The sequence below is a fragment of the Agrilus planipennis genome, unplaced genomic scaffold, assembly GCF_000699045.2.
Source record: "Agrilus planipennis isolate EAB-ADULT unplaced genomic scaffold, Apla_2.0 scaffold1, whole genome shotgun sequence".
Lineage (NCBI taxonomy): Eukaryota > Metazoa > Arthropoda > Insecta > Coleoptera > Buprestidae > Agrilus > Agrilus planipennis.
Genome location: NW_020442466.1, coordinates 2,748,662 through 2,775,914, shown reverse-complemented (window position 1 = coordinate 2,775,914; position 27,253 = coordinate 2,748,662). Strand labels below are relative to the sequence as shown.

At 33.6% G+C, this 27,253-nt stretch overlaps 1 protein-coding gene and 1 long non-coding RNA gene across 11 annotated transcripts in view; one reads left to right on the top strand and one right to left on the bottom strand.

Moving 5' to 3' along the window:
* Positions 1–20,024, top strand: part of LOC108733690 — a 268,094-nt gene extending 248,070 nt beyond the window's left edge. For 2 of the 3 annotated variants that reach the window (XM_018464984.2, XM_018464977.2), the window contains 3 exons: positions 4,552–4,626; positions 14,967–15,954; positions 18,586–20,023. In XM_018464984.2, the coding sequence (XP_018320486.1) occupies positions 4,552–4,626; positions 14,967–15,954; positions 18,586–18,794 (1,272 nt within the window). In that variant the 3' untranslated portion in view covers positions 18,795–20,023. Of the gene's footprint in view, positions 1–4,551; positions 4,627–14,966; positions 15,955–18,585 lie in introns of all 3 variants that reach the window. The other variant, XM_018464969.2, reaches the window with a different exon arrangement.
* Positions 1–27,253, bottom strand: part of LOC108733710 — a 199,652-nt gene that overhangs the window by 9,438 nt on the left and 162,961 nt on the right. For 7 of the 8 annotated variants that reach the window (XR_003232488.1, XR_003232486.1, XR_003232482.1 and 4 more), the window contains 2 exons: positions 12,498–12,657; positions 11,866–12,172 (listed from right to left, as the gene is read on the bottom strand). This is a non-coding gene — a long non-coding RNA (uncharacterized LOC108733710). The remainder of the gene's footprint in view (positions 1–11,865; positions 12,173–12,497; positions 12,658–27,253) is intronic. The other variant, XR_003232487.1, reaches the window with a different exon arrangement.

Sequence of the window (27,253 nt, the reverse complement as noted above, 5' to 3'; positions counted from 1 at the left end):
CTTCAGTGAAATACAATAAAATTTTCTGTAAATTAGCAAAAAAGTATCCAAATTCTTTTATGAAAATTGTGTTTTTCATTTGTAAGAATACAATTTCTGTCTTACTTCATGTTAGTGAAGTTTTCCGAAGAACTTCAGAAAATTTATAGGTTTTAAAACTAAAGTGAAGGAAGCGCCACGAAATTTTTAGTTTTTCTAACTCCTCAATTTAAATAAGGTTTTCCAGAATAATGAATTTTCCTTTAAATGCCCTTTTTTAATTTCGAATTGCCTCAGCTGTATTTTGTAGCTTTAATAAATTGTCAACTAAGTACTTTGATAAAAAATAGTAAGTAGTAGTAGTAAAAAAGTTCCTTAATCCTTAAATTATTTATTTTTAGTACGTTTTATATTATTAATTTTCAAATAAACCATAACCTTACCTTCAAAAGTTCATAATTTCATTTTTATTTATAAGGTTATGCACCCCTTGAAAGTTGGGTCGTGGTTAGTTCAAGTTTCTGTCTAATCATATAGTTGAGCTACTGTGGGGCAAAATAAAAAATACTATGTCTGAAGATTAAACCGCTTTTATCTAAAAAAAAAAATCGCGTCGCTACCTTTGTGATTTAATTCATTCAGTTTAATTTAGAAAACTTTTTTCACTTTCTTTCAAACGGTTTTAAATTTATTTTCTCCTGTTTTAAGAAAAACGCGACTGTGTCCGTACAGTTTTATGTCTTTGTCTCTTTGTATCTACATTATAAAGTTTCTGAATATGGTATTAGCTTTAAGAAAATACACCACCGGTACCTACTTTGATGACGTATAATATAAAACGGTTTATCGTGTTTTATGCAGCTAAAGAAGCACGGTTTATTGTATGCACAGTGTTTAATATTTATAACTCGTTCTAGTCTCCCTTTTAACAATCTCAGTGGGCTTTCGTTGTTGTTCAATTGTTGATGTTGTCTGTTACAGCCTGATGAACGGAAATGCTGTTTGTATGAAGTAATCAAGCACAATCGGAACTTATTTCGACCTGTGTTGATTGCTGACTAAAGGGGAAGCTTGAATGAACAAAATCATTGCCGCATTCAGTAACACCAAGGAAATATTTTAGTTTATCGGTTTACTGGAGTTAAGTTATTTTATACCAAAATAATTATTTCTTTTTTTATACTTGAAGAATATACTCTTGTGCATGCTAATTAAACGTAATACCAATGGTTGCAAAGTAGAAGTCATCACGGAATTTTAAAATTGTGAAACTGTAGAAGTATTAATTGCAGAATTAATTATGAAATATTTTTTTAACTAGTTATTACTCTTGAAAAGCAATTGTCGAAGTACATTCCATTGAATTAAGGATACTTGCAAGAAAATGTTTAATTTAGAATTATTCATTATGCTTTATCCTTTTTGACTTTGTTTATTAAAGAAAGATTTAATTTTATTAATCTCTTCCTGCAATCCTACTTTACACGGGAAGAATTTTAAATCTACCTACATATTGTTGCGAGTCTGTGGGGCGTGATAAAAAAATAGAGGGTGCGACCATACCATATCGACAGAAAATGAGAAATATAAAAAAACTGAAATAATTTTTCAGTAAATTTACCTGTTTGTGGTAATTTACAGCGTTTGTTATGAATGTCGAGATGAAAATTTGGCGTCAAAAAAAAAAATAAAGAAATATTACAATTGCAGCACGATTTTTATGAGGGGGTAGGGTAGGGTTGCCACCTTTTCAGGTTTTACATAAAGTATTTCTCGACTAAAAGGTTAAAAAAAAAGTACTCAGCATAAAAATAAAGTATTTTATTTTTTTTTTTTCTGAAAACATATTTTTTGTTACACCTAGCAGCCAGTAACAAATTGCTGTTGCTCTTAAATACATTAATAGCCTCTAAACATGCCAAACAAAGATTTAGGTAAACTAAAAGTTGATTTTTAATTAGTTTTAATGAAGCTTTATTCCTGTCGTCCCGCCACTTTTCGTTCATAACAGAGAATACTCTTTCTGTAAATGCTGAAGTGGCCGGAACGGACAGCAAAAGTGACACTACCTTGAACAGATTTGGGAAATCAGGTTGATCCGTAAATATAGCTTGCCATTTTTCTGTACAATATTATTGATGTAAAAATACTCTGAATTTCGAATAATCGCTTACAAAATTACGATGTTTACTTAAGGCCTTAAATAAAGTATTTTTGCGTACTTTATGTGTCTTGTAAGATATAACGTACGCACAGTCGAAATAGAGTACAATACTTTATAATAAAGTACGGGTGGCAACCCTAGGGGAGGGTGACGATGAGAATTGTGGTTGAAAATTGGGTTGTAAATACCAAAGGGTTAAGAAATTCTGCACTTTTTCTCCAATTGTAAGCTCTCCCCTAAACTTTGTACGTCCCTGTTTATTTGTGCGCATGCTTTGCGCACCTCTGATTTAAGCATCGGATCGAATCAAATGGAAACAACAAAAATCGGAATCGATAGCGAAACAGGATGCAGCTACCGTAAAAATCGAACGATCCGTTACAATAACCTAGTTCAAAGCAAAAAGAAAGATTTGTTTACGGTAACAAATGCAATAATGTCCGCTGTACAGTACAAAGTCTTCGATGTACTATTATAACAACTACGTAACGTACAATATAAATATAAGCAGTAAAACGGCGTGCTGCCATACGGCTTGCATCATAAAACCATTTTTTTTTTCGTTCGACATAAACAGATGCTAGAAATAAAGTACCGTGTCATCTCATCTGCTTTCTGTTTATTTAATCATTTACTGCTCGATTGCGCGCCCGAAAGCGCCCGCCCGCCCATATAGCAGAATGTCTGTTGATACACTCTGTTTATATTCAGTTTCATTCTTAAGAGCTCTTGTCAACTGTTTTATTTTTGTTATCGTCATGTGCCGTATCCAACAATGAACAAGAACAAAAAAAAAACGAAATCTCATAACGGTCCGCGTCTTCAACTTGAAACAGTTTTGAGTGTCTCTGTAACAGGCGCCTTCGTCACACATAAAAATGTAGTAATTACCGTTTTGTTTACGTAAAACCATACAAGGAATATTAAATTTAAATTGTATAAAGTGCGCTATTGTATTCATGAGTTGTTTATGGTGAGAACTCTCTTCTGGATTTAATAAATTTAATCAAAATGGAAAATTAGAAAATAACAGGTGTAGGAGGATATATTATAAACATGGCAAAATCAAATTTAAATTTAGTAAACATTTAATGTTCTGCATGATTGGAAGTTACTATGATTAAATCATGATTAACTACTTACATCAATGAACTGAAGCACACTGTTTACACTGCAAATAAAAGTACGCAAATCCGCCGCTGCCACTTTTAGAAATATCTAAGCTTTGCGTACTTTTCACAGCAGCATAGAAAGAGCGCTCTTTATTTCTGAATATATTATATGAGGTACTTATTAATTCGTATTCCAAATGAATATTTCTATTCTAGCTATAGTAATAAAATCACATCCAGAAGAAAGTTAAGTAATAAGGACAAAATGTGTTAGGTATTCAATAAAAATAAAACCAAATTATATACAGTGTAAACCCTATATAACGACACTTAAGGGACTGAACATTTTTCGGCGTTATAAAGAGTGTTCGTTAAATGGAGAGAAATAAAAGATATTATTTTACTATTCTATAATAATATGCATTTACCAATTTAGTACACATTTTGCACACGAACATTATTATTCATACATTGCGTATAGCCTGTTATCTTCGTCTGATGTTTTTTGCTGCTCCAATATTTTAATTGTATTTTGTTACGTATCTTACTCATATCTTGAGATACTGCTGGATCAATTTGATTATAAAAAAAGTATTTTTTTAATAGTTTCGCTGGCATCAAGTGCTTGTTTGATGCTTAGTGGAGGGACAGGATCGTCTTCTTCAACAACGTACACAGCTGCAGTTCTTATCTATTTCGGCAACTTAGAAAGTACTGCTCAATGATTTATAATGTCGCATTGTTGTCGTTAAATAGAGTGAGCGTGACGCTATATAGAGTGTAATATTGTATAGAAAACAATGTAAACCAACCAAAGTCAAGCAATTTCGACGTTTTAAGAAGTTTGTCGTTAAATCGAGTGACGTTATAAAGAGTTTACACTGTACTTGGAGTTCATAAAAATTTTGAAATGACTGCTTCTACTGTCCAACAAAACAGACAGGAGCATGGTAATTTTCCCTCATATACAATCATTGGGAAAATGACCCTAGCCTTAATTTTACAACATCTACAATTCTACTCTTTATTAGAAATGGGCGATTATTAACCGACTGTAGATTGTAATTAATCGATTATTTTTAAAAACTGAATGTAATCATTATTGATAAGGAAATTTGCCCAGCATTACTCCGTATTTTGCGGAAAATTTAACCGTTAAAAGTTAATATTGTGTTTTATCATTACATATTTTATCTGTCAGTATTCAACGTAAAGTTACTTTTGTATTGATCGCTTGCACTGAAAATGAGACAAGTTTCATCAATTGAATTTTCATTTTTTTTTTTCTTGTTACAGTGTTGGGAGAACTGCGAACTTCTCCAGTCAAACTTCCAAGTTTGGGGCGCCATGTGCGAGGAGAAGGAAATATGTGTAAGTTTTCCAAGTTTTATTTTGCGGTAGCCCAGACCACCAGGCGGTTTCGCCTCGCCCTCTACCTACAAACCAACCACGTTACAATCGGTCGGCTGGCCCGTAAACAATTCCGAAACGAAATTTCGATTCTATTCGAGTTTCCTTCCGGCTTTCCGTTACATTTGTTACCGTAGCGAATGTTAAAATGTATGCGAAGTCCGGAAGTGTGCAAAAGAATGAAACCAATAATATAAATTTCTACGTACGTAGTCCGCGCACTCATACGAAATCCCTAGTACCCTACCGTTTTGTATTATACAATATAAGTATCTATCCCTTTTACATTATTTGACATTTTCCGAATTGTTTTCGTTCTAGATATAAATATCACGACAACGCTGTTACTGTTTCAATAAAATTTACTGAGAAATACAGCTGGAAGTAGACCGTATATGCCAGCTGTATCAGTTAAGTAACTAAGTATTATCTGAAAGTAATTTTTACGTTAAATTAGTTAGGATGATTATTTATCAGACACAAATAATAATAAATTTCAGATATTAACTTAGGTATTTACCTACTGACAATATACAGAATTTCAAGTTTCCTTACAAACCAGTATCTCAGCAAAATGACTGTCACAGATGAATAGATTTACAAATGCTTTGAATATGTAAGGGTTCCGTTTTTCTTATCGAAGCATGGAAGTTTAAAAATTACAGAAAAGTCGCTTGTATATTTGAATTAATAAAGTGATTGATTTATTAAAGTAATAAGCATCATTATGAGCAAATAACTTCACATAATTTCAAAATATTTTAAGTTTATGATCTAAAACAGGGATTGGATTACGCGACCTTCAATCCGCATGTGACTTCCGAAAGGTTTGTAAGACTTTAATGAACTCTAGTCCTTTTATTAATTAACAAGCTTTTACCCGCGGTTTTGCTTACGTTGATGTCATAAATACATGACAAAGATCATTTAAAATACAATAATTTTATAAATAGTCCTGTCCAGGACCAACAAAACTAAAATATCTAATTTTTTTACACTTATCGAAATAAAAATAAATTTTTCTATCCCTTGGGGAACAGTACCTTTTTGTCTAGATAACAGGTATCCTATGTCCTTCTCTGTATCCTTGACAATATGTGTACAAAATTTCATGATGATCGGTTTAGTAGTTAAGACGTGAAATGGTAATAAACTAACACACTCCTTCGCATTTCTAATATTAGTTACAAGATAATCAATGATAAAAATCACAAATTGAAAATTATTACTCTTTTATTTGTGCCTAATTTAAATGTGACCTCTAATGGTCTGGTTTAAAACAATAACAATTGAAAAATTCTAAAACAGTTTATAAAAGAAAATTTAAATAAAAAGTCTAATTGTTGGAATATAACTTCGAATAATAATTTTCTAATCACTCTAAACTTTATTCTTCGTAAATATTTAATCTCCGAAAGATTATTTATATTCTAAATTTAATTTTGTGGCAACATTTGGTAGAATCCTTTTTCTCTTGTTTTGGGGTTTGTTCGGATTATAATTCGTGAAATGTTTCTCGATTTTCTTCGTACATTTTGTTCGGTTTAAATTAGTGCACGTCTGACTGACAGATCGTTCCAGTCGCTGTCAAGGGCTGATAAACAAAATCCTTTATTACGAACGCTTAATTTCATTACGCTAGCGCCTGTAAATTAAACCTATTTATCTCGTGGACCGAAAGCGGCTGCAGCAGCATCAACCGGCACTAAGAGAAAAGACGTGAACCATTCTTGGGCAAAACAACTGCGAAGGGATTTAAAACAACGGTTTCGCTTCTCAAGATAAATTGGAACAATTAAGTTCCTTTGGCGTCTTCATTAGACATGCCAGATAATGAGAAGGATTCGAAATTAAATATTCAAAAAAACGCTTGTACCGCTTTGTTCTTGTCGGTAGATAAAATTTGCACCGTCTCGAGAGCTGTAATTAAAAAGGAAATTCTCATTTCTTTATCTCGGGATTTCGGCAAACGGACAGATAGTCGTCGTTTCGGGCAGAAATAGTTGCGGGTCGGTTACGCCGCTTCTTGTCAATCGACTTCGTCCAATTGAAACTTGATTACCATCGTTAAATTTGAAATGGATACCTGGTCTGCCGAATCGTCATCATTTATTCTTCAAGATATTTTGCTCGATCGTCTAATATTTTTTAACAGTTTCTTTTATTTCTGCTTCAATGATGTTGATTAGAAATTTTTAAAGACAAAACTCATCTGAACTTGAATCAAGCAGAAGTAAGTACCAATTGTTTTTGCATTTTAGTGCAGTCATTAGTGTCCGACCGAAACTGGTTTTTACGACCGAAACCAAAACCGAAACCGAATTTCGGCAACGGTCTCAGTTTCGGCCGAAACCGAAACCGAAACATCCTTATAAGGATCATGTTTTGAGAGAAAAATAAAGAAAACGTTATTATAATCAGTCAGTTTTATTTTTTTATCTTTAAATTACATAGCTCTGCAGTCTTTGACATTTTCACTTATTGATAATTAAATCGAAATCAACATAACAACCCCTCATTTAAGGAAATACTTTAATTGCGCCTTAAAAATATTTAAAATAGGTGAGATGTTTATTTGAGTAAGTATAGTAGACTAGGCTCATTTTTCTTTTGAAGATTATTCATGCTTTTTTATGTCTATGTCTACTAATCTACTTCGCTTGGATGGAATTTAATGCGCCGAACATGACCGAGCAGAGCGCGAGAACTCCTGAACGCAGTTTCGGTTTCGGTCGTAGTTTCGGCAGGTTTGGCGCCGAAACCGAAACTAAACCGAAACTCGTTTTTTCGCCGAAACTCGACCGAAACCGAAACCGAACTTTCGATCGGACACTAGCAGTCATAGAAGGTAGCAATAACAGAAAACCACGAGAAGGTTCTGGAATTAATCCTCAAAATTTTGATAGGCTTAGGCTTCATGAGCCTAAACGTAAGCCCAATATTGCATTCAACATTATTCTAAAACACAATTGGACATAATATTCTATTAGAATAGATAGTATACAAAAAGTGGAATGAAGATTCGGGCTATAGGGGCGTGGTCTAAGTGAGCTATTGTGTCCAGACGTTTCATCAGCTACTGCGGCTGACATCCTCAGTGGTAGTGCGGCGTTGACAACGTGAACGTAGATTATATCTCGAAGTTTCGACAGCGACACAATAGTTCACTTAGACCACTGCTTTATAGCCCGAATCTTCATTCTACTATGGATTCCGGCCGTGAAAGCCTTTGTTCTTATATAGGTAGTACCTAAACAAAAAATACTTAATTATCACTGAGTTTCTGTTATTGGAAATGGTTTTTAATATACTATAGAATAGGTTTTTAATTGCCTGTTTGGGAAATATAGAACACTTATGTAGGGTAGTTTGTTGGATATTTGGATTAAAATTTATCGCGTGCTATTGATGTAACCGATGGCGTTATTTTCTTTATTTTATGGCAACATTTCTCCGGTTTTACGGCGAAATGTATCGCTAAATCGTGTTGGGAATGCGGAGGGTTGTATCGCCGGATAGAAAATGACCCGGGTCCGGATGAGTCCGGAACATCAGAAAATAATGACTATCATTTGCAGTTAGAGATGTAATGCTCGCGACCTTTTCGAGAAAACAAGCATCAGGCAATGAACCTGCTTCTCTTTTTGCTGAATTTCTTCTCGTTTCCCAAACAAACCGTTATTGGGCAATCTTTCCTTTTCTCAGAGTTAATGGCATTTCGATTCAATTTGCTAGATAAGTGGTTCGAGTCTCGAGTCTGCGGGGACGTCCCCGTCAGGAACTAAAACAGAATTTTAAATTGAATAAAACGTAATTTTCGTTTGATTTCTTTCCTTTGTCACAACTTCAATTCCGATGACGAGCCCAACTTTTTTTTTTTTTCTTTTTATGATAAACTGACAACGATTTAATGTTGTCTATTCGCTAAAGGCTTATTTAAATATTACGTCTAAATGTAGAGATTGGGGAGGTATTATGATAAATATCAGACGAAGAGAGTTTTATTTTATTTTAACTTTTTTCTATTTCTGAAGTCAGAGCTAGTCAAAGTATTCCGTTACAATAGTTCAAGTAACAAATATCATGTAGTTCAGCGCTATCCAACTTATCATAGCCCGCGGGCCATATTTTCATCACCAAACATTTCGGGGGCCAAGAAGATTTATAAATGTAAAGTAAGTTTATGTTAATTAAAACAATATTTTACTCATGCTAAAGATAAAACTCTAAAATATTCGTAATTAATTAATAAGAACATTGTGACCGTAACTGTTTAGCAACAATATCTTTTATGTCTTCATTAATATTTGTTCTGGCAAGTCTAATTATATCTTCAAGAGTAAAATATTTTAAACTGTTTCTATATTGTGACTTTATATATTTCATATCGGAGTATGCACGCTCGAAGATATATGTACTTCCAAACATTGATACAATTTGAAGTCCAAAATCTCTCAATTTTGGATATTTTTCTTTATCTAAAAATTTGAATATTTCTATTCCAGTTACTCCACGAGATGTAAAAAATGGGTCAGCCTGCAGGTCGCATAATTCTATTTGATATTTAAGATCAACGGAGTTGATATCAATATTAATTGGATCATAAAATAAATCAATAGACGGTTTATGATCATCAAATTGAGAAAATCTTTCATTGAAATCTGTAATTAACATATCTAATTTTGGTAGAAATATTTTAAAATCCGCTTCTATATTACATTCTTTCATTTCTTCATAGATCTCTTACTTTACATAGTAAAGTAATTTTAATATTAATTTAGTAACAAAAATTTATTCATACTAAAATGTACTCGCGGGTCGTGAAAATAATTTGGCGGGCCGTATACGGCCCGCGGGCCGCCAGTTGGACAGCCCTCATGTATTTAGTTGGCTGATGTACTTCTAAATACTAAGAAGTTTGTTTCAGGCTACTTCAATCACAAAATAGTTTAAATAAATACAAGCCCAGTTGGGGTATTTTCTAATTTATTTTCTAACGTACGTACACGAAGAGAAAAATTTTAGAAAATTTACCATATGAAGTAGTCGACACTATAAAACTCGTGCAAGAAAGATGTATTGAGAAAATTTAATATTTGGCCAATAATTTTTGTGAAAGAACCTTATAAACTTTACTATAGGAATTTTAACTGTGTTAGCATGGTAATTTTTCCATGCTTAATAGTCAAAGGCATCAAGATTATGAGATTGCATGGTAATTTTTCTAAGATTTTTCTCTTCGTGTATAATGACTATTCAGATAGTTATTTTTAATCATCTTTGAAACGTTTAAGTAATTAGTAAATGTTACTAAAGTTCATAGTCTCTAAGAGGTGAACATAAGTGGTTATATATTATTAAACAGGGGGATTTTCAGTATCCTTGAAGGAAACCAAAATTATAGAACCATGGTAATGTATGATGTATTGGGGTGATATAATGGGTATTTCAGAAATAGTTAACGATTTATGAAGTATCATTGGAGTAGAACGCTCTGTATATATACCTATAATGTTATTCACAAGAAGTTTTTCAGACATTGTCAGTTAGTTATTGGCATGAAATAATCGATAATTGCCTACCCTGAAAGTGCATTTATTGTTTGATACGCCCGAGTTGGCGTGCATTACACGTTATATGTACCGGCGTAATTAATAGCCACTACTCTGGAATTATCTGATGAAACCGTGCTTCCTTTATTTTTATGGGAGTTGAGCTATGAGAGCAAACCTATGGGAAAAGTCCTTACTGGCTGCGTTCAAACAGGCTGTTTGTTTTCCAACTTGCCAAATTATCAAATTAATTTAATGACTTTTGAGGGAATACGAATTGCACTAGTATAATAATTACAAATTTGGACAGATGCGTCATGGGTATCGTATCGAGAGAAAAATTTTAGAAAAATTGCCAAATTCGTCACTATAAACTGAATGCAAGAAAAATTTACTGACAAAATTTCAATATTAATCTAATAATTTTCGAACTTTAAAAACTTTTTTTATTTTTACTGTGTTAGCATGGTAATTTTTTTAATGGTAAGATTTTTCTCTCTGTGTTGTTCTTGTTCTTCCATACCGTAACCTAATTTATCCTGGTCCAAAGCCACTACCGCATCCTGTCTATAGCGTCAAAGAATTGGTGATTTTTGATTAAAAAATCCAATTAAATGACAATATCTTGGAATTCGAATGTAATCGTAACTGCACAGTTTTACCTACCCTTTAATTAAACATTTTAATAGTAAGATATCTAATTCTATAATTTTATATCATAAGATTACATTAAAATCCTTCGTACCTATTAATGTTATTGTTGTACGATACTATTGTTATTCATTTCGTTATTATAAACTACGTTTATTTAAAAACTTTTGCACAAAAGGTGAAAATGACCTTTATATACTTATTTTTATATTTATATGATGGCATTAGCTCAAAATACATCTGATAAAATTTAGATTTTCTTCAAAAAGTTGTGCTACGAATTTCGACGTTTCATGACGCCATTTATTAATTAAAACGTAAAGACAAATAATATTACATTTTTGAAACTTCGATATTTTTAAATTTGTTCTCATACAAAAGGTCGTCACGCAGTATAACAAAAGGGGATGTTTATTGAGTTCTAATTCGCTTTAATAGCAAAGCCGTGTTTTTCCATCAAAGGGTTGTGCCCTTCTTGGTGGATGTTAAGGGTAAAAATAAAGAATATGAGGGAAGGAGTCCCCCCCAGTAGGTTTACATGCACTGCTTTTGGTTGCATGACCACTTAAAGGGTCTGCCTTAAATATATTTTAATTATTGGTTGTATCCGCTTAAGGAATAAAAAATAATTATTATGGTGGCGTTACTTTTTCACATAAAAAATTAGTTTATGAACGACATTGCGGATACATCCAATAAATATTTCATGCTGTTGTTTGGCATGGAATGATATGTTTCTATTTGCAATCTCTATTAGTCAATACCTTCAAATTGTTTTAATACAAACGAGGGAATATCAATGTTAGATGTGTTTTTTAATATCTTAAGAGCCGTGAGATACGCCCAAAGAGGAGTACTTTTAACCATATTCCTCGAAGGAAAGAATAATAATAAACATTTCTTTAGTTGCCAGAGTCAATCAATTCCGTTAGTTTAAAATCCAATCACCAGTCGATACATTCAATAACAATTTATCTGTATAAATTATATTACTTACCGAATCGCTTGTCAACGATTGGTGGTGCATTTGGCTTTGGCTTTTAATCAAACAGAGTGAATTCCGCAGTTTGCCAAGAGCCCGGTTTGATTCGGCACTTCAGCAAACGTAGTGGCTCCTTCTTCCTTCAACTGCTACGGCACTCACCACCACCACCACGTAGTACCTATATACTTATACGTACATACAGAAGCTGCAAATACATTTCTCTGTTTCTGACAAGTTTCTAAGGAAATCGATATGGCAGCATTAGCAGTGGCATTAACAACTCCTTCCTCGTCCTCATGAACGACCTCCTTTACCTCGCCTTCATTTGCAAATAAATAGTAGCACGAATACAGTTTTAAGTGCAAGAAAAGAAACTTTTATTTGTGAAACGATTCAACGTCTTGGGGATAGTTCAATATTAAAGATTCATTTATTATCTATTCATGGGTCACACACAAATGATTGTTCCAAACGAATGACCTTCACATCAATTGATCGTATATTTGGATGTGGTTTTGAAGAATTTTGCTTTTTATAAAAATTATTGAAAGATAAATTATTCAGAGAGGCGTACAATTTTTAAGCTCGTCAAAAATCAGTTAGATCAATAAAAGAATAAAATATGCAGATATAAAAGAACTTACCATTTTTAGTTGTACGGATTAAACTGCTTTCCGAACCATTGAGGTCTTTGGTGCTTATTCTTCTAGTTGCTTCAGTGGTGACTTATAAAGTGGATCCTAGTTGGAACGGTTACCACTCAAATCCACTTCAAGGGACTGTCAGTTAATACCATCGAAATATCTGAAAAAGTAAACTTCTATTGACCATGCCTCAACATCCTACATAAAAATAGTTTATACAATATTTGTTTATTGATTCGCTCTAAGTATATTTTCATTACAGTTTTGTTATTTGTAATTTATCGGACATTTAATGTGTATTAATGAATTAAAAATGACGAATGCAATAGTATATCATACAATTTATGTTCAATGTACTCATAAAATATTTATGAATGTGTGATTTACGAGGGTGGATTGATAAGTTTCCGGCCTAACCAAGAGATGAAGCCACTAGGCCTACCTTGAGGTGACATTCTATAGTACCATCCTTGGATAGCTTGTAGCTATAGTTTCAGCCCGATCTCCTTGCTAGTGTAGGTTTGACAGCACGCTGAACAAGACGCCTCTGTGGTTTTCGTAAAAATGGAAAAGCAGGAAAATCGTGCTGTCATCAAATACTTTTATTTGAAGGGGTTAACGCCGAAGGAAATTAAAAAAGAGATGGACTCAACACTGGGGACATCCTCCCCGTCATATTCAACCGTTAAGCAGTGGGTTTCCGAGTTTAAAAAGGGTCGTGTGAGCACCTCTGATGGGCCTCGCTCAGGACGCCCCGTTGAGGTCACAACTCCAGATATGATCGAAAAAATTCATCAAATAGTGCTGGGAGACCGCAGATTGAAAGTGCGTGAGATAGCTGAGACCTGTAAGATGTCATATGAACGTGTGCAACATATTTTGCACCAACATTTGCATATGGAAAAGCTCTGTGCAAGATGGGTGCCGCGTTTGCTAACAGTCGACCAAAAATTGATTCGAAAAAACATTTCTACCGCAAATTTGTCATTGTATAAGCGTAATCCAAGCGAATTTTTGCGTCGATTCGTAACCGTTGACGAAACGTGGGTCCACCACTACACTCCTGAAACCAAAGAACAGTCTAAACAGTGGATTGGACCAGGGGAACCAACTCCAAAGAAGGCAAAAACAATTTTTTCGGCGAACAAGGTTATGGCTACTGTTTTTTGGGATGCAAGAGGTATTATATACATTGATTACCTTGCAAAGGGTAATACTATCACTGGTCAATACTACGCAGACTTATTGCAACGTTTGAGCCACGAGGTGAAAATTAAACGACCTCATCTGGCGAAGAAAAAAATCTTGTTTCATCACGATAACGCACCAGCGCACACGTCAATCGTTGCGACGGCTAAAATCAACGATCTAAAGTTTGAATTGATGCCGCACCCTCCTTACTCTCCAGACCTAGCCCCGAGTGACTATTTTCTGTTCCCTAATCTCAAAAAATGGCTTGGCGGTAAGAGATTTGCGGACAATGAAGAAGTAATCGAAGCTGTAAATGGTTATTTTGAGGAGCTTGACGAATCAGTCTATAGAGATGGCATTAATAGACTGGAACACCGCTATGAGAAATGTATCAGCCTTGGAGGAGATTATGTTGAGAAATAAAAAAAAAAAATTTTTAAAAACCTTGTTTTTCTTGGTCAGGCCGGAAACTTATCAATCCACCCTCGTATTTGATGTAGTTCTATTAATATCTATTTTGCACTTTATATTTCGAATGAATTTTTCAGAACAGTTTTATATTTAATATTGCAAATTGAGTGCATTAATAAACAGTTCTTTAGATATATAAAGAAACAGGCGCGTGCCATTAGGGGTACGTTATAAAGCAATTACGTAACCATTTTAAGTGACTTTTCCAACGATCCTATCAGAAATTCTTGACTATAATTCATTCCTTTCATAAAGCCACATTATTACATGAATGAGGCGCACACTTAGGTAACGTTCTCCCTTACATTCCCGGACCTGAAAAGCGTTTTCGTCGTTTCTGGCGCCGGCGAAATTGGCTGACACTTTGAATAATAGTTCGCCTGTCGCTCGACGGGCCCTCTGATGGCCGATTCGTCTTCTTTCACGCCAACTCTTCGGATTTCGAATTTCCATCGGGGTTTCGGCCCTTCTTTCCTTCGTCTTCTTCTCCCGATAGCAGAACTATTGAGCTACTTATCTAGTAAATTGAATCGAAATACCATTAACTCCCGAAAAAGGAAAGATTACCCAATAATGGCGCGAGCAACTCCGGACCGATGGAACCCCTCGCTTCTTTAAAAGTCGAAGATATTGCGCCACCGACAGTGAATGACTTCCATTAGGTATCATTCCGAGTTTAGTATTCGCATTTGTTTTCGACGGATGATTTCGGTTTATTATTGAGAAGTAATGCACATTTCCGGAAGTACTTTAACTTGCTGTTGTTTTGTGAATCATTTTGTGACGTATATATTTTCATTGTTTCAGTTTCCGGGTTGTCAAGAAGCCTGCAAGTTCCACGCTGAAGCAGCCACGCGGGGGCAACAAGTGCAACCTGTGATTCATACAAAAGGCGAAGGGGTGATACGCGTAATGGGCCCTTTAGCACGTTGGCCACGCCCTTCCTCTGCCAACCCCACCACGCCCTTAGTGTACGTGGTTATGCGTAAATCGCAATCAGGGCCGTGGAGACAAATAATTCAAACCCTTGATCTCACCACTCGCGTACCTCTCAATTCTGATCAGCCAGGATCGATGCTCAGAGTACTAGTAGTCGATCCTCAAGGACTAGTAACGATCTACAGTCCTGACGAAACTTCGATTCAGAAGAAAAAAGGTAAAACTATCAACACCGAAATTAAAGCCACTACTAGCAAAAGTACCAACGCCGATGAACCTTGGGTCCTTCGAGAGGTTTCTCTGATACACCAGAAAGTACTGGTTATCGGTGAGATCGCTTGGGAACCTAAAGCCATACGTGGTGTCTACTTAGTAACTTGGGAAGTGGACGGAGGTGGTCTCAAGGGAAATCTCTTTACTGATTCCACCACCGTAACGCTATCTCTATGGCCGGATACCGTTTATCACATCCAGGTAGAGTTAGTATCTAGAACTCCTGGTGTCGATAATTTGAAGTCCCAAATGATGGACTTAGATACCGGCAGAGCCCAAAAGGTATCTACTGAGAGTCAAGAAGACTTGAACATGATCACTGGTGAAGAAGAGGGTGTAGACTTTAATTCTCCCTTACTGTCTGTACTCGTGGGAGCAGTGAGAGGGGAAAAGACCAAAAGGGCGTGGCAAAATTTGGAAATAATCCTAGGAAGCAGCGTTGCAATTATTCTATTTTCGTTGCTCATGCTGGTGGCCTATTGGAGGTGTAGGAGTCCTTCCGGTGTTGCCATAAACAATATGATCACCGGATCGACATCCTTCCGAAGTCACAAACTTGTAGAAGATTACACAGGATATTCAGGTAGGCACAATTACTATGTTTGGTGTAATTGAGGCACGATAATGAACCGCGTACACGCAACCGTGCATGTCGTAGTCAGGAAACACATAGCACGTATCTTCACGCAACGAAATAAAACAACTATAGGTATCCCAAAGATGCACCTGGCTTCTTATTTTTCTTGATTAGTGATAAGATGTAATTACGCCCGTACTTGAACTTGAGTAGTTATTGCGAAAAGACGGTAATTGCGTGCAGATTGGGTCTAGAGAATGTAAAAAAAGGAATCGAGGAAATAGTTTGATGATGATAATTTTTCTTTTCAAATTAAAAATTGAATGATTATTAAAATTATTCTCGAATTCGAATGGTGAAGTACTGAAGCTATTAATGAAAAACAAAAAGTGTTATTTAACATAGACGGTGGGCGCGGCGAAAAAGAAAAGGTTAGAAGATAGATAGATGATGGATGGAGAAGGTTAGAAATGAAGAAGTGTTAGAAAGAATAGGAGAACAGAGGACTCTTTGGAAGTCAATAAGAAATAGGCGAAATAGGTTGGTAGAACACCTTCTCAGACATGAAGGTCTAGTCAGAGACATATTAGAGGCAGAAACAGGAATTAAGAGGAGTAGAGGTAGACCTAGATCGGATTAGTTTTCGCAAATAGTTAAAGATATGGGTTGTTCTAGTTTTAGGGAAAAGTTTAGCTCAGGATAGGAAAGAGTGGAGGTGCGTGTCCAACCAGTCTTAGGACTGACGACCTTATGATAATGATGATGATTTAACATGTAATTAAGTCTTATTACCAACCAACTGTTAAAAAGATTTCATTTGTTTTTCTATTTTAAATGGCTTTTAAGAATGCAAATTAACCGCATATAAGCCGGACTGAAATAGTCAGAATTTCCGTGGAAAGTACTTTCTAAGTTTATAGGTATTAAGTCATGAATAATAAGGGTCGAAATTAGTAAATGGCAATGGATTCCCCTTTTGAAGACATCAAATAACGTTTTCAGAATTTTGTGTTCAAAGTTTTCCAAAAATGCATTTCGAGTCTCTCTAATTTTAAATAAGTTTTCCTACAAAATTGGTAATTAGTTTATTAGGTACCATAAGTAAAATTTCATTTTCATTTAATATTTTTTATCAAGAGTTTAATTACTATTGATAGCTTCTGTGACGATTACCGTTTTAATTAAGTTTTTAACTGCATAAGAAGTTTTTAAAATCGAATAATATAATGTTGTTTGCTGGCTCCTGGTTGCATTATGAATATATATTGTTGGAGCGATGTTGCATTGTGGACTAAACTTGCTACACCAAGTCGGATTTGTTAACGAAGCAAGAAGCGGCTTAATTGCATAAATAGCTTCGTTCCAACCGGGATTTTGTGTGCACGGGATACTCGAACTAATTCTGTCCGGAAATATCATAAATGACCGAGAACAATCCAGGTTGTTGTCACAACACGGATTAATGGAATTATTGCAGTTAAGCTCCTCTAAGTCTAAAGTAGCAGCTATCCGCGCACTGCTGATGCTACTACGTTGCATCCATGTCGCACAAGGGAAGGCTTATGACGTTTTTCTTTTATTTGGTTTCAAAACTCGAATAGTTTATAATCTTGCGAAAGACATAATGATATACCAACAAATATAAAAACGACCAAAAATATATGCTAAGTTCAGAAAACATTTAACAATTCGGATTTAATTATTTAACACGTAGAAAGCCAACTTTATGCAGTATTTTTGCTTTGTAAGTAGTTTACGAAAAATGATGTTGCACTTTTTATTATAATCATCAACGTAGAACTAGTTGGACACGCACCTCTACTCTTTCCTATCCTGAGCTAATCTTCGCATTTCCCCAAAACTAGAACATCCCACATCCTTAACTGTTTGCGAACATTAATCTATTCTAAGTCTATTTCTACTCCTCTTAACTCCTGTTTCTGCCTCTAATAGGTCTCTGACTAGCCCTTTATGCCTGAGATGGTGTCCTACCAACCTATCTCACCTATTTCTTATTGACTTCCATACAGTCACTAGTATTTACCAGCATTTTCACAAGAATATGATTCTTCATAGTCCCTACAAGTTCTTACAGATGAGCCTGGATTAAACCTGTAGCAGGGGGTTGTAGACAAAATAAGAAATGGGTCCCATGTATAGTTGCTTGAGCCTAGTTTTGCCGGTTTTGGATTATAAAGTGACAATTGTAAATCTTTTACTTTATTATTTATTAGTGGAACAATAAGTCTACTAATCCGGATACCTAACGCACAAGGAAGAGAAAGATACCCTTATCTTTCTTATAGCTAGTCGCAGGTGACGAACGTTGCTTGTGCAGCTTATAAGGTATTTTTATCTTCCTTTTGCGGTAGGTATCTGGGTTAATAAAATAGATTTATTGTTCTAGTAATAAATAATAAAGTAATAGATTTACAATTTTGATTTTATAATATAAAACCGGTAATATTAAACTGAATCTTATACTATATCAATTTTTTGGTTCTAGCAAGTTAAGATCGTCAAACAAAGGGATGAGTTAGACTAAGTTAGTTTAGGTTTGGTTAGGCGATGTAATTGTTATATGACTTTACGAATGAAAAAGAAGTTTGCAACAAAAGTTGTTGTCTATTGTTGCAGGGTTCCAGCCTGTTATGATGCCAGTGGACACAGTATGTGCCAAGACTAACTATCCAACAGCCCAAACGCCAACATCGCCCGCACTAGGTCCGCCCGCGGTCGGATTTTCCGGCATCGCCAACTTTAACCAAAGATGTTCGACGGAAGAACAACAAAAGGACGACGAAGAAAAGTTCGGTAAAAATGTCCGGAGTGAAGTGCACGTGTGACTTAGCGTCTTTTTCGATAGATATCTCGGCAAACAGAATGAATGAATGAATAAATCAATAAGTTCCTAAGTTTCGTCGGAATATGATGATGTAGTTGTTGACGTGAACACGAGTGATGCTGCTGCTGCTGTGACGTACGTCTGGTGTAAATGTGTAAAGTACTAGTCTTTAAAACAAAAGAAGAAAAAAATACAAATGAAGAGGAAGATAAGCAAGGAATAATAATAATAATATTAAAAAAAAAACAAGTGACTTTCGTTTTCTATACATAAGTAACGCTGCCGCCTACTAAACGTTTTTTCTGACTGCTAGTTGCGTTTTCTCTCTTCTGTTTATTTGTGAAAATAAAATAACGTATTTTTTCCCTCTACGGGAGCTAAGTGTATATCGTTGTAAAGTACCAACTGTTCTTAATCAACTTTAATATTCTTCTCGATCTTTGGACGCTAGACAAAGAAACAAACAAAGTAGCACCCTTAAAAATATTAAGTACATTATAGTTCACCGAGGTATGCATTTTACGTTTTCATTTCTGTAAAGCATACGTAAAGGTTCTCCTGGAAGATATAATGGGTACAAACTGTATCACTCAAAAAAAAAATGTGCTTTGTTGTAAGTAGGTACGTACCAAAACATTTTTTGAAATACGTATTTGCATTTCCCAAGATTCAATAATAAATCAATATTTTTTTGTTAGATATTTGTCTTTTTAAAACTGTCGTCGTTCTCTTATTTTACAATATATAATGTTGAAAGTTACGTGGGACATGCAGAACGTATGTTTTCGTGGGTAGTTACAGAACATAGCGTCAAGTTAATAAGTTTCAATTCAAAGTATCTATAATATTTGATTGCAATTAATTCTTCTATTCTGATCTCACTCTAAAATCTTCCAAAACAATCTTTACGATTGCTGATTTAACACTTTTAGTTTCAAGAGACCGATCAGTTCTGGTGGAGTGTTTACATACAATGATATATTTTTTATTCCGCAGTTGACACGCACTTATGTATGTATTTATTTTAGTTTTTAGAATGTCATTTATAATTTGTCTTATGGCTCACTAGATTTGACCGGTCTTTTTTTATAGTTAATAATTATGCGAATGAATTATTTTTTTTGTACATATTTTTTTGTATTATAAATTTACCCATCATGCGTCGTGTAAGTTATTTTTTTATTAAACGTTGTCGTTAGTCAAGTCATGGCTAAATGTAAATATAACTATTATAATTACTTCTCGTGAAAAAGTCTTTTATTCAAGCCCGTAATCTACCTAACAAAAGTTTTATAAAGTAATTTTTGATCTCAATTTGATTCACTGATTTGAAACGATTTTGAAGACGAGTAACGAAAACATCGAAAGGTAAGTGAAAGATAATTTAAATTTGCTGGGCGATTAACAATCGATTGTCGATTGTCGAACATAATCGATTACCGCGATTAATCGGTATAATCGTTTGTTTTGAATAATCGATTATTTCGATCAACCGAATATTTTTAAAAACAGAAAACAATCGATTAATCGGTTATTTTTGATGATTGAAAACATTGATTACTTAATCGATTATTATTTATTAATCGAGTAATCGGATAATTTACCAGCCTTAGTCTACCAATTGTCATACATACATATAAGCATGCAAATCTAGACGATATTTCATATACAGGGTGTTTTACCTAGGACGTTTTTGTCCATAACTAAACTAAATATTTATCTCTTTTTTTCCAGAAAAAAAAAAACGATTATTCTATATTTAAAACCTTATATCAGTAGAAAGGGCTTTTAATTCCGCATCGAATGGTATCATTTAAAATGGGTCATTCCTTTTGCAAAAAATGTTATTCTTCCTATAAGATTGTCAAATGTAAATTTCGATAGATTCGACTCTGAGTAATCAAAAGAAATGGAACACCCTGTATGACTGAAAATATTTTCTATATATGTACCGTACGATTCTAGGCCACTTTTTTTCATACATAATAGACTTGTAAAAGCCTTAGGTGGAAAACCCTGCATAGATATGGTTATATGCATGTATTATGAATTATATATAGAAATAGGTAATAATAAGAGAACGAGGAAAAGATAATGGGTAGGTCGAAGAAGCCTCCCTCTCAACCACCTGACTACCATATCATAAATCATAGTAGATAGTAATTCTAAAAATATTTTTTGGTATACCTTGATTTTATCTGCAATTATTCTAATTATTTACTTGTGCTGTCTAAAGTAGCAAAAAAAAAAAAATATTTTTCAAGTAAGCAATGACATTAAATTTATTCACGACGGGGATATAGGGAGATAAGAAAAAGAATAGCAGCTCTCGGCTGCGGAATCAAGAAAATGTAGGGCATTTAATAAAAGGCTCCTTTTTTCTTCCAAACGAATTGCCAAGCTATCAAATTACTTTTAGAGAGGAAAATAAAAGAAAATATAAGAAGGCAACATGGGAAACGCATGAAGATAAAAATAAAACCGTAATAGTACGTTGTACGTTTCTGCTACTTTGTTAATGGATTGGAATTGCTTAGACATATTATTTTAAAACAGAGCCAAACAATTTAGAAAATTGAAGTCCTTTTAATGATGTTAATACAATAAAGATATCATATATCACATTCCAAAAAGGTAGAAAACATGATCATATTTTAAGTATAATACCTATAATAAACAATATAGTTTTAGGGCAGTTTAAAACCGAATGCTAATCATCGAATACATCTTGCCATTTCATCAACAAACCACCGTGTAATTTTAAAATAATCGTTCCAGTAAATGGTTACAAATTTTGCACACTATTTAGTTGGTTTACGAATTATTTAAGTCACAAGAAAATTTACGTAATATACTCTAACACATTCGTCTAATTTATAAAATATCCTCAGTTTTTAATGAAGTATGGTGGAAAACAGCAATAATAATCGATCCATTGATTAACAGATACATAAACTAGCAAATACATTTCTTTCCAAAGGAAAATTCTATTAAAACATGAAGTCAATAATTACTTGTTTGTGGTTTCTACTTTAACTATATATTTTAGATAGTTTATAAACCAACAGAATAATAATCAAAACTGTAGCTATTGTACTGATTAATAACTTATTATCAAAATTACCATCCGTTTGATTAATCATTATACCGACCTATCTAGCTTATTTTTTAACTGTAAAACCAATACCCAAGTAAGTATTAAAACCGTAACGTACAAGTTGTTTTTTTTTTCATATTTCTATACCTTAGTATCTAAACGTTGTGGTCACAATTTCATTTTATGAAATTGTTTATGATATTATAGCATCACGTTTATACATTTAACCATTACGGGGTCATATATAACGTCATTTATTTATTAAAATAAAACCTTCCTTTACGAACATAATAGTGTGTAGTTATGTTGAAAATGCACTTCCTTATTTAAGCTAATTATTACTTAGTGGTTGACAATCGACCTTTGTATGTAAATAAATGCAAGTACGTATGTGTGCATATGAATGCAGAAAAATAAAACGATCTAAATGACATCTTGTTTTACATAAATTAACATTTTATGTACCTATATGTTGAAATCAAACTGTAAAATTAGGCACTTTAAAAGCGGTTAAATAACTAGGAGAGCAGGACTGTTTTGTTAATAACTAACTAAACGTTATGGGAGAGTATTTTAAACATTATATTTGGCTTTAGAATGACCGACGGTTAGCTGCACTAATAAGGATAATAGTATGCATAATCAGGCAGTTAAAAAAAGATAGTTTCAACCCTGTCACCCTCATTTTGGTTTGGCTATGGAGTGAATCAGTTTATTTAATACACACCATACTCAAGTTCCAATCAGAAACAAAAAAAAGGACAACCAAAAAATCTAGGCACTACTGTATGTACACCATCCCTTCTCTCTTAGGGGCTTCACCCCCCTTGTGTATTGTTATTCCTATGTCTATGATTGCTGTTTTCATCTTATTGCCTAGCCGGATTACAAAATGCGAACTTCATATGTACACATTATATGCAAACTTAATGTTATATGCAAAATTTTATGCTTTTGATGGTAAAATTACGTATTCTTTAAATTTAATAAAATATCTTTAACTTACGGGGGTCGTTGCATCCTAGGTTCGAATCTGGCAGACACACACCGTTAGAACTTGATGCAATTATTATTAATGTTACTATTTTGCAAAAAACAAATGTGCGGCTAATGTTACACAAGTTCAGTTAGGCAAAACAGTTCTGCACACTGGGTTGACCAAGTCAATACTGATTGGAAAAAGACAAAATAAAACTTTATAATTGCCTAAACAAGAGCACACATACATATAGTAGATATATATACCGTCATGTAAGAAAGGTCATATTACTATCATTATCTACATCTATATATGAGAATAGATATAATTATAAAAAAAGTGTTATGTTCTGCTGTTTTTATGATTGAGTTTTTTTATTATTGAAATAATTTTAAATAACGATTTAATATGATTATACTTGTTTAAAATTCACATAAAGAGCTTATAATTAATATCTAATATACGGGAACAATAAAAAAACAAAGATGCATTTACAAAACATCGTAATCCTGAAAAGGACTCCGGAAATCCTTATGGAAAATCGGCTCCAGTCAAATTGACTCGATGTTCGATGTTCTTTATGACTTTCTGATTAAATGCTTTCATGGGCACGAGGTCAAAAAATAAAAAGCCTTTGGTTAAATATGAAAATATCGCACACATTTTGGCCTATAAAATGTGTAACTGATACGATATTCATAGAGATGTGCAAAATGTTTTTTTAAAAGTACTTAAATACAGAATACAAATAATTTTTTGATTTGTTATTTCAAACGTAAAATACAAAATAGATTTCCCTTTTGTATTTTAAATGAGAAATGCAAAATATGTATTTTAAGAACACTTTTCAAATAAATACTTTTTTATAGTGCCTATTTAATTTTCTACATTTACTTTAGTATAGGTACTTAAAATATTTTTTAAGAAAACCTTGCAGGCATTTGCTTATTTTTCAAATATTGGAGTTTTTCTAGACTAATTGTGGTGTTTGCACTATATATATATGATTCATATTTTTCTGTTTAAACTGATTGAGATATAGTTTTTCTATCTTTATGTTATAGTTTTTTCAGTTCAGTAATAAATAATTGTTCTATATGCTTCCTTACTTGTCTTTGTCAACCGCTTTAATTGGAAAAACACTGATGCCAAAATAGTTTGTTTAACGTAAAAGATTAGAGCCAAAATAGGGTTGCAAATAATTTATTGATGTAAAATCAACATCAATCAATACTTGCAACCTTGTTTTTTTGTGATCTTTGACATATTGTAATAAGAGAAAGAAATGAAATCCGTAGTTTCCTTAGCTTTGGATTCACCTACTAAGTAAATGAAGTCTTCCTAATTGTTTTCTAAGAATTGTAGATTATACGCATTTATTAGTACACTACTGTATCTTTAGTTTCCAGTTTTATACAGCTGGCGTATATCAATTATATCAATAGAAGCTACTGGATGTCAAGATCAAGCGCTCATGAAAATTTTTGATCAGAAAATCATAAACAACATCATACTCCAATTATACGTAGCAGCCAATTTTATCCGAGCCGATTTTCCGTAACACCCTGTATTTAACTTCTTTACCGCCTGCGATGCAATAATAGTAATAATAATAAGAGTCGCCTAATTGAATTTTGCGCCGACACCTTTGCTGGTGTCCTTAATAAACTTTTTATTGGCGCAGGTGCAATTTGATAGTTAATGAAACAAAGCTTTATTCACTTATTTCGTGACGCTGTTGCTTCTGTTTACGATAAGACGGTGAGAAACAATTACAGTTAATAGCTCGGAAAAGATGTTTGCCGTACAAACTCAGTAGAAATTCTGCAGCAGCTTTGTTCGCTCAACTCGAAGTAAACAAAAAGTTGTCGTTTTAGCATAGTCTGGCGCATGTAATACGTACATAATATAATACTAAGTAGTAAGTACTAAAAAGCTGCTCATTTTAATCCGAAACTTGAACAGAGAAAAGAAACTCTTTCATTAGCATTCGAAATAAATTACACTTATTTCTTTACATGTCATTGCTAATTAAGCAGTCCGTTAATACGAAGGTTGAGATGCAACTTCAAAAATCGAAAAAATGATTTCAAATTAATATTCAAAATTGTCATTAGTAAGTTAGTCTTTTATAATAAATTAATTAAGTTAGTAAGACTACGGAATTCAATGCAATGCATACGTATATGAATAAGATGGAGGGCATGGATATTATTCTTAAATTCTTGAGGTAAATTTATTTGTTATTGTTTTCAAAGCGCTCAATAATGAGCGATATTTCAATTACTTTATACTATCTGCCATTTTTATGAACGAAAGTAAAAAATAATAAATTCGGCGCTCAGCTATTGGCAGACGGTTTCCGGTAATACTATCTACACTTCTGCTGCTTGAATCATATTGATCGAAAAATTGTGTATCTCATGATGAATTTATACCATCTGCCGATGGTACAGGCATATTCAATTTACTACAAATAAGATGAAAATCACGAGGCAGACAGTTTGGTTTGAACTAAATAGCTTTGGCATCGATCTGAATTTTCCAGAAATTGGTCGATCGGCAGACGGTATAAAGTCACGACTTTCCTTGCATGAATATGGAAGACGGTACAAAACATCACTTCTAATTAAGTGATTTTAAAACGATAGGAGCAGTGCTCCGTCCCACCTAAAACTCTAGCTACTTCGACGAATTTCTGGCAAAATAAAATCGATATCGAAACTACTGTAATAAACCAAATCATCTGCCTCGTAATTTACAACAGATTGTCTGTAATATAGCAGACGGTATAAACTGATTTAAGCAGTAGAAGTTTAGTATCACTAGAAATCATTTGCCGAAAACTGAGCGCCTGATTTATTTACAAATTGATCGAAAATTATATATCTCAAAATGAGTTTATACCGTCTGCCACTGCCATAGGTACGTTATATTTACCACAGTTTATACTATAATAGCTTCGATATCGATTAGAATGTTCCAGAAATTCGGCAATAGGCAGACGGTATAAAGTCAAGGCGTTCCTTGTATGAAAATGGCAGACGTTACAAAGTTAGTGAAGCAGCACTTCCTATTAAGCCATTTGAAAACGATAGGGTGCGCTTTGTCTCACCTAAAATCCTAGCTACTTCGCTATTCGTAACAATTACAACATATATTTTGAGCTCCAAAAGGCGTAAAAGGTGCAGAGCTATGACTCCATTTGTGTAGTTTTCGTCTGACTCATAATGTTCTATCTCTGTCTTATTCGCAAGAAGAGAAGTCCTATCACTTAGTTACTGTTTTAGTTCATGGTTTTTGCCCTTTTTCACTCTATTTAAAACATTACGAATAAATTTCTAACACTTTATGGAATACATTTAAAATATTAAATTACTGCAATCTATAGCTGTAAGATATCATTCGCAGATTATAATCATGCCGCACCTAATAAATTTGCTGTCAGATTAAACTAACTAAATCGATAGATTTAATATGCCGCACAGACAGCGTTTAGTCTTTAGTACATAGTTTTGAATCTGTCCGTATTATTCTACATATAGAGGAAGCTGACAAATTTGAAATTTAAATCGACTAGCGATGATGAAAAGCAAGCTTTCACAACTTTGTTCAAAAGAATTTATTACAGTGCTCCTGTATTTACAATTTCATGAATCTCCCCGAACTGTCTTTGAAACTTGCTTGGGGCTTTCGCATAATATTAAACATTCTAAATATGCATGGCGTACAGTAGGTACCTATTCCAAAATAGAATTGCTACCGATTTCATAACCCTCAAGGCACTGATTATACAATTTTTATGTATATATCTACATTCTAAAATACACATGACACAAGTCAAAGCCGTGGTACAATCAATGCGTTTTAAAAAACTAATCAGTTTTACTTTATATTTATAGTTGATCGGGTTAAATCTTAATGGTATATAAAATATTTAAGGATCCACTTTTTAACGTAGATAATATAGATTTCTATCTTAGATAGAATCCTGTACCTTTATAAAATTTCTTAATAATATTAGATCGTTGTAGAATATTTTAGAATATTTGACAAAATCTAGAAAATTCTAGAAATCCTTGATAATTAATTGCGGACATTTGGAATTTTCAAGACCATTCCAGATATTTCTAGAACTTACTGGACCATTCCATTTTCATTTTAACAGTTGCACACAATTTGGAACTTTCTAGTTCATTCCAGACATTTTTAGAACCTTCTAGAACATTCTAGATCGATTGTAACAGTTGCACACATTCTGGAATTTTCTGAATCATTTCAGAAATTTTTAGAACTTTCCAAAAGGTCTCATAAGTTAGAAAAGGACAGATATATATTTTTTCACATTTTCGTACGCACATTAGCATTTTATAGATATATATAT